Source organism: Perkinsus marinus, assembly GCF_000006405.1.
Source record: "Perkinsus marinus ATCC 50983 genomic scaffold scf_1104296958234, whole genome shotgun sequence".
Classification (NCBI taxonomy): Eukaryota; Perkinsozoa; order Perkinsida; family Perkinsidae; genus Perkinsus; species Perkinsus marinus.
The window spans coordinates 504609-513204 of record NW_003206847.1 but is presented as its reverse complement, the minus strand read 5'-3'; the positions used below and the strand labels follow the sequence as shown (position 1 = coordinate 513204).

The following is an 8596-nucleotide window of genomic DNA, read 5'->3' as shown; positions in this document are numbered from 1 at the left end:
GATGAGAAGTGGTCATAACATTATTGACATTATCGTCTATATAACACAACTCTATGTTGTTGAAATAAATGGTAATTATCGTCTGTGTTCAGAAAGCCTCACAAGCCGCTGCCTTATGGCCGACTTTATTACACCTGTAGATATACAACTGATGAAATAAGAAGGCGAGGAAAGGGTGGTCTTACCTATTGCAGACAGGCGGGTTGTGACAGTCTCGCGAGAGGTGCCCAGTCTGGCGACAATTCCGACACACTGTGTGTTCCGATGGGGCATCTCCTCTAGAGGCTAGGCAGTCCTGAGCTATATGGCCCTCACGATGGCAACTGAGAGGATCCATCATCCGAGATGTGACAAAGGAGTGGTATGACTTCCTGCAAATAGGCCGGTTTTTGCAGTCCCTTGCCTTGTGACCACGTTGATGGCAGTTATAGCACAATTCGTCATCGGCGCTCGCCCGGGCCCAACTCGAGGCCCGGTCCTCGTTCTTGGCCCATCTGCTGGTGAGTCGACCCTCCCTCGGACGCCTGGCTCATCTACACTCCTCGGCAATCCCAAGAAATCCTACTCACTGTTGATCCCTATTTGGACACTCCGAGGCGATATGACCGAGCTCGCCACAGATATAGCAGTCTTTTTGCGACCTATTGCATACCATAACAAAGTCAACTCAGTCGTCAGCCGTCCAACCCACCTCTTCCGAGGCGACCTGTCCTCTCCTTGCGGACATTCATAAGCCTTGTGACCGGCCCCACCACATCTGACAGTGATTTCAAAAACACCCCTGATGCTAACGCCCACTTATTGCACACGATTTCATTGGGGCAATCTCTGAACACATGCCCAGGCCTCTTGCAATTCAAACAGATTTCTTCGTCTATCAGAGCCCTATCGAACCTGTCGCTGAACCATCCGCCACGCCCTGCTGGTGACGACTCCCACTTCGCTTCTCTCGATGGAGAACGCCCCCGAGAGAACCCCCTCCGAGCCCTCGGACAATTAACAGCGATGTGGCCCTCCATACCACACCTAACCATCATCATCATCATCAACACCCTTTCCTGAGACCTCCTACGCGTTGCACACAGGCTCATTAGGGCAGTCCCTGGCAAAATGGCCGTAACCTTTACAGTTGAGGCAATAGTCCTTTGTCCCGCTATCGAATCTACACGACTTCTAACTACTCCAATACAGAGCTCTCAATATTCACTCAAAGGCTCTGTCGTCGTCCTCCTCCTCATCCACCATGGTGACCTCATCCCCTTCCCTCAGCATAGGACAATCGGCCACCTTGTGACCAGGCTTCAGGCACCTACTCAGACCTCTACAGCAGCAGCCACCTTCAGCAGCTTCCCTCATAACCGTACTTGTTGCAAACGATATCGTTGGTGCAGTCCCTGGTCCTATGTCCCATCTCCTTACAGTTGAGACACATGACATCCTTCATAGGGCAATCCATAGACAAATGGCCGTCCTTATCGCACAGTATGCATCGTGGGAGATGCGTACAGTCCTTTTCCTACTCTTACGCTTATCATCATCACCAACACTCTACTGGCCACTACCTCATGCCCAGGCCTGCGACACCTCCGACATATCCTCTCCTTCACAGGGCATTCGCTGACCCGATGACCGCTCTGAACGGACGAATCCCGTACCCTTCCTTCCTTCTCATGATCACCACTACCCTCCTGCAGTTGTAGCACACAGGCTCCTTATCGCACTGCCCCTCCCAATGACCAGTCAGTCCACAATTACGGCATACTGTCGGACGGTAACGCTCATCTCTCCCGGATCTGAACCAACCGCAACCCCTATACACAAAAGCCGCACAGGTTCGACACTCAGTAACGACTCCTCCTCGTCTCCCTTCAAAGCCCAATCACTCCCCTGTCAGCATCATCACCTCCTTGAAAACTCCTCCACCCGGCCGCCATGACCTCCTTCATAACGATAAGGTGAAACTCCTCGTGGACCCGCCCTCCGATCATTACTCATCCTACGGGGCGCCTCTTCCACGCCTCCATGAGATGGTGCCGGCCACAGCAATGGCGTCGGGCTACAGCAGAGAGGACCAACAGTCACCAACCCCACCCTTAGAGTGCCCCCTTAGTACCACTGGGCCCTCTTGTGACCAAAGCCCCCACAGTTGTCGCATTTACCCTGGAACACACTGCCCCTTCTAGGACTACGACTACGCTCCCAACGGCGGCTATGTCGATACATGATAGCAAGGAACAACTACTGTACGGTAGTGCATATGCGTGGGCAACTCAAATCAAGGATCAAGTCACAATAAACGCTGAACTTTTACATCTGGACTTGCGTCATCGTCAACGGTCGTGGCCACTTCTAAGCCTTCTTCTGACTTACGTTTGCCCCCACAACACATGGCCAAGACAGACTCAAGCTGTTGCTGGCCCACAGCCAACAAGCAGTTCACTATTCGTCGGAGCTCCCGACGGACGTATCTGACAACCAACAGAGCTCCGGTTCAAGCCATCTCCTCCTCGTCCGAAGACTTACCCCTGGAGAGTCGCCTTATTGGGGACCATAAACTGCCGTTGGATAGCTGCTGAGATGTTAGAGCGAGTATCCTCATCAGCCGCTACTTTCATATTTCTACACGCGTAGTGTATACCCTGCTCGGCCAGATCCTAATACAAGTCGAAATGCTACCCACACGACCTCAATTGAAATATGAGGCCCATACCAGAGAAAGCGAGGGGATCCACGTGACATTACCTGCTGCATCCTCCTCCTATCATGTAGGGACAGGTACTGTACAGCCGTCGCAGCAGGCTGACTCTGCTTCAGCCGCAGGAGACCAGGCATGTCATTCACGTGGGATAAAAAGTCAACTACTTCCCCCCATAGCCCCTTCCCTGATTCACTCACGCAAAGGCAAGTGCCCGACTTGGGTCAAAGCCCTTAAAGACACCAAAAGTGGCGACATGGACGACAGGACACTCCGAACTAGTCATGAGGTCATACCAAACTTGAGTGAACTCGTCTTGAACCCTAGGGTGGGATGCTGCTGAGTACATTACTCACGCCACACTACCCACCGTGTTGGTCATAGTGGCAATAAGACCCGTTATAAGTGCCCTGTAGTACACCAGATGGCCCAGCAAGGCCTCCTCAGTAGCTGCAGTAGAAGCAGCAGCGACTGATCATGGAACGCAGTAAGGCGAGCAGTCTCGAGTGATATCAATATTACCATTTGGATGGTGATGCAGGTCATTACTCATGAGCTTATTAACTGTTGCCTTGATGATGCCTTCAACGACGAGGCGGCTGAGGTCAGCGACCTCCTTCGATGCTCCACCATCACCAGCAGCTGATCATCAAACGCCTCGACGTGAATTAGAAGTGACTTGAGTATTACCACCAACGCCACTTGGATGACACAGCTCACCACACCTCACGAGCTTATTGACTGCCCCTCTGATAACCCCGCCAACGACCAGGCGGCTGAGGTCAGCACCTTCCTTCGATGCTCCACCGTCATGGACGGCTCTATCAGGATCGGGACCTGATCACGAAAGACAGTGTGGGGCACTTCGGGATGATATCATCATTATCACCACTACTGCCACTTGAGGGATGATGCTGCTTCAATCGACTCATTGCAGTTTCCGTGATGCAATCAACTACCACCCGGCTAAGGTCGGCGACCTCTCTCGATGGTCCAACATCATCAAGGGCGACCACTGATGATCAAAGACAGTGAGGCACGACGGTATGCTATGAGTACTACCACTAGAGTGATCCCTCCGGTTCAGACCACTCACCGAGCACTCCAATACGGTATTGAGAACCACACGGCTGAGGTCAGCAACTCCCACGTATTCCCCAGTGCTACCAGGAGTAACTACTTATCATCAACAATGATGAGGGCTGCTCTCAATAATGCCAGTCTTACCACAGTCGCCATCGATAGGATTGATCTTTATCAATGCCCTCGCCGCATTCTTCACAACGCCACCAACGACCATCCGACTGAGGTCAGCAACTTCCACAGTTGCTCCAACATCACCAGGAATCGTGTCGGGGACAACAACTGCTGACAACCAGGTGCAGCATGCCTAGAGTAATGCAGCTCTCACCATCACCATTTATCGTCTTCCTAGTGATACCATCAGCGACCTCCTTCCATGGTCCTGATCATCCAACGCCTCAAGTTAGCAATGACTTGCGTATTACCACTAGCGCCACTCCAATGACCACATCGTCCCACTGCGTTTTGCATGATACCATCAACCACTACCCGACTAAGGTCGGCATCCTCAGGAGCCCTAGCGGCAACGATGGAGGCAACATCGACTAAACGTCAAATAAACAGTGAAGAGGATACTACCACTAGCAAGGCTCGCGCTACCTCCCCCTGCGGACCGGCCGACCACCTCTACAACGACACCGTTAACGACCGCACGACTGAGTTCCACAGCATCCAACAATGCTCCAGGACCCTCGGTGGCTACACTAGAAGCAGCCTCGACTGACCAGGGAGCACATTTAGGGAACTCTGGATCCGGACAATACTACCACTAATGCCATCTGAACGATCACTTCCGATCAAGGCACCGAGAACTTCTTGTATGATAGCATCAACGACCATTCGGCTGAGTTCCGCAGCGTCCCACGATACTCCAGCATCATCAGTGGCTACACTAGAAGCAGCACCGGCTGACCAGAGGAATACTAAGGAAACTCTGAATTTAGACACTACTACCACTAGAGCCGCAATCACTTCCGATCAAGTCAGTGATAGCTTCTTGTATGATACCATCAACGACCATTCGGCTGAGGTCAGCAACCCCCGTGGTGGCCTCCTCCTCCTCTTCAGAGTCCCCATGACTCCTCCCTCTAAGTGAGCGTATCGCCACCAGAGCCGCTCCCCTCGCAACTCCACTAGCTACATCTACTTCAACCTCTCTTCTCAACATCTCCTCATCAGTAACGTCGCTATCCACAACGCCATCAGAGGCCACGCTTCCCTGCCCTTCCACGATGCCACTTCCTCTTCCCTGAGGGCCGAATAGCTCTCCCATAACTCGGTATGTAACAAATGTAGAGCCCCATCCGAAGGGGCCTCCCATAGGGCCCCACGGTGAGAGCTGCATCATGGCAAGCGGCTGTAATGCAGGGGCTATCCACCAGGCATGAGGGTCAGAGGCCCTCAACAAATCGGCGGCTAAGGGCATAAGGTGAAACGACAGAGTAGTTTCGGGAACCTGCTTACCAGCCACGGTGGTCTCCCCCCTCCTCACCACTGGCGTGTCTACTCTACCGCACGTCATACTATCAGTACTCGTGGGCTCACCGTAGGGTGGGGCGTTAGATACCTAAATAACGCAGGTTCGAATCCCCCCGGCAACATTTACGCCAGCAGGCCTACCTCATCACCAGCGACAGGCCCTCTAGCCGGTGATGGACCTGGAATGAACCCATCCCCTTTATTGAATCTCCCAAGGATAAATTTCGTAGCTTTTATTTCAATGAGTTTCGTTTAGACTTCCCAGATCAGACGAGATTCCCCATTTCGGAGCGTCTCAAACAGTCTCCCTTGGCCTAGTTACTCGATGAAAACTCACGTCAGGCTATTCACTCGAGCAACTTCCCAAGGCCCTAATAACCAGTGTGGGAGAATATGCACGTGGCCAACTACATGTGTCGGTGACAATATGGAAATCCTGGGAAAATTTTGGGAAGCTCTTGTTAGTTGCTTTACACTTCTACCCTATTCGTATGAGAACTCCTCTGACTAGTGAGTAAGCTCTTGAGCTCAGCCGAGGGAAGCGAGCACACATATCGCAACACTGCTGACTATCCTCACGAGGGTTCAGAGATCAATAACTTTCCCACATTGTCGCTAGTTAAGCTCGCTTCCATCGAGCGGAGGCCAAGGCATTGTCTCTCGTCTTACACATACGACTGTATGATTATCACTCCGATTATTATTGACCCTACCTTACGGCAGCCTGCGTGTTCGATGCACATTATCCCACACCCAGGTTCAATTCCTAGTCGCGTCATTTACTTCGTTGGATTTTATTTCACTCACTAGAGGATACCAAGTCGCCTCTTCGGAAGCTAGGACTTAGAGAAAAAAGCCCACGATATCCTCAGACCTCAAACAGCTGCCATATAGACTTCATGCTTCTACTTAGGAACAGCAGGGATATTCCTCATGCAAGCCGCTACCCACAAACTAAATTCTTCCCCCAACCCCACCACGTTTTTTCTCCTCTGCGAGACTAGCTACACCTCGCGAAGCCTTCTTCTGGACCTTGGTCGTTACCCCCTATCAAAACTGACTACAGCACTGACCATAGGGATATACTCCTACATCGGTGCAACCACCCCCTCCAATGGCATCACCCATCTTGGCTATCGGCAATTTATAGTACGCCTGAGGGGGGCTACGATCCCTGAGACTCCCTACTGTAGTCCTTACCGGTTCAATGGGAGTAAGCAACGCAGCTAGATCGGCATGTGCGATAACTCCCTCCCTCTCGAACGACAATGCATCTTTACCATCTGCGTAACTGACCACTTGGGTACAATCAAGACCTAGAGGGTTCGAACCCCACCAGGAAGAAAATGAGCCCATCTCCTTCCGCAGGGCCGCATAAACGCTCTTTCCCGTCGCACAAAGAGGTACACACTTGGCCAGAATCTGACAGACGTTGGTGAGAGGATACGACAAAAGCCACTCGGACCTCTACGACAAGCCTTCCCATTGTACACAGGCACTTCAAACTCACCGACCCTCGGCCTTGAACGTCGAATAGGACCATGAAAAGACGACCCTGGTAGAAAGAAAGACTAAATATTACTCGGGAAGAGCGACTTTACCTTTTCCAGCAGCTCACAGCTCGAGAATATACAAGCCGCACATAATAACTCGGTGGAGTCGACGTAGCTGTCAGCAATAGAGAAGACGTCCCATATGAAGAGGAAAGGACCTAACAAGAACCTCAGTGTGGCAATGTAAAGAAGATAAACCTATAGTTGACCCACCAACACCGATAGTTGGTCCGAGAACGTCACGAGCTTGCTCTTGATTGAGCTCGATCGATGTCCCTCTGTATGTTCGGTAACTGTAAGATCCTCTGAAACGGTCTGTACTGCTGTGAGCAAAGCTACCGTCGATACATCAACCAAAGATCTTCCGAGTGGAATCGTCGAAAGATGCGATGTAGAGTCGTTGCACGTTGGGATGCCTCCCAGGTTTGGAGGTTGTTCGAGAGCTCCTCAAGAACAGTCGCTAGGATTTGGCCCATACATTAAAGGGGAAATCATAACTGTGGAATCGTGGGAGTAGCAAACACCTCAGCGAGAGAAGTACTTATTGGTGATCTTACTCAGCTATGGGAAGAATTGTCTGTCACACTGAGGTTCCCCAAGATGAAGGCATTCGACTACGCGAATAGAAGGAGGGACGGGGGATCGAACCCGGGACCTATCTTTGTTTTATCCATCGGGTCACTAACCGTTAAGCGCGCACACTCCAAAGTGGTCTAGTTCGAGCGCTTAGGTGGAATCGAGCGCCACCTCAGAAGTGCTCGAAAATTCGATTTCCATGCGAACCGGTCCTGTCATGCCGTCGATCTCTCCTCTCATTGTGCTGTCAATAGCTCCCATATTACTTTTGTGAGGATCTATCACGATCCACCACCTGTAGTGGGACTGTAATCAACGCCATAATAGCATTTCTCCTCAGCAAGCCCACTCTGACCATGTATCTATACCCACGAGATCGAACACATATCCTCAAAGAAACTCATCATTAACTGTAGTTGTATCGCTTTAAGCCCATTCCCCATGCATGTCCTCCTAGCCATCATTCTAGTCTGCGGTATTCACGCTAACTCGCCACCACAAAATCAGGTTCCATCTAGTCAACACTCTCGACATAGTCAGCTCTCACTTGATCAGAAACCCCCTTTTACACGTATAGCTGGGGGAACACCATCAGGAAGGAAGCCGCCGGGCAGCCCTCCACCCAAACCTCCTCTGGTGAGTTCATTTTCAGTGCTATGATAAGAAGAGCGCGAATTCTCATGGTCATCTCCTGCCCGATCATGTCAATGTGATGAGATCATTCAAGGCTTTCAGAAATCAATGCCTCAACAACGACCACCAGCAACAGGGGTGGGCATGAACAGCGAATTGTTGAAGAAGCTTGTGAGGAGACAAGAAATACTCGATGAACAACTCGGCCAGGAGGTGAGTTCTGGACGAAAAGACGTGTCGGGGGCAACAGTGGGGCTTCCTCCTCCTGAACAAGGACGCTCGATGCTTGAGGTGAATGCCCTGTTTAGTGCTCGGGGGCATTTCATTCACCCTCCTCATTATCGTTCGAACCCTCCTGCATTCACGGTCATCAAAGGTCAGCTCAGTCTTCTCTTCAGAACTCATCTGGTCAGTTCACGCCGCCCCTACCACCGAGAGCTCCACGATCCGAGTCACCTTTTACGGTAGGCTGCTCACATCTTTCTCAAGATGCCTACTCATAGGAGGAGAAATTTATAGTTCGCTTCCCTCAGTTGCACTCGGGGGTTTTCTCACTAATTATAGGAGTTTATATGTG

General features: G+C 51.3%; 2 protein-coding genes across 2 annotated transcripts; both read right to left on the bottom strand.

The window, feature by feature from the left end:
• Positions 1–88: 88 nt before the first annotated feature.
• On the bottom strand, positions 89–2229 carry Pmar_PMAR006140 (cellular nucleic acid binding protein, putative; the record flags this gene model as incomplete). The annotated part of the gene is made up of 13 exons (XM_002774510.1): positions 2114–2229; positions 1904–2056; positions 1685–1793; positions 1563–1634; positions 1365–1516; positions 1208–1309; positions 1073–1162; positions 799–1026; positions 692–757; positions 570–641; positions 369–524; positions 186–323; positions 89–134 (listed from the first exon to the last, which is right to left on the bottom strand). The coding sequence occupies exons 1-13, from the start codon at positions 2221–2223 to the stop codon at positions 89–91; spliced, it is 1494 nt and encodes a 497-aa protein (XP_002774556.1). The 5' UTR covers positions 2224–2229.
• An 818-nt stretch (positions 2230–3047) lies between these two features.
• Positions 3048–6800, bottom strand: Pmar_PMAR006139 (hypothetical protein; the record flags this gene model as incomplete). The annotated part of the gene is made up of 16 exons (XM_002774509.1): positions 3048–3166; positions 3218–3337; positions 3386–3532; positions 3923–4060; positions 4107–4160; positions 4204–4323; positions 4379–4498; positions 4570–4686; positions 4733–5194; positions 5243–5345; positions 5399–5436; positions 6235–6304; positions 6350–6412; positions 6458–6548; positions 6594–6679; positions 6768–6800. The coding sequence occupies 16 exons, from the start codon at positions 6798–6800 to the stop codon at positions 3048–3050; spliced, it is 1881 nt and encodes a 626-aa protein (XP_002774555.1).
• Positions 6801–8596: the final 1796 nt, after the last annotated feature.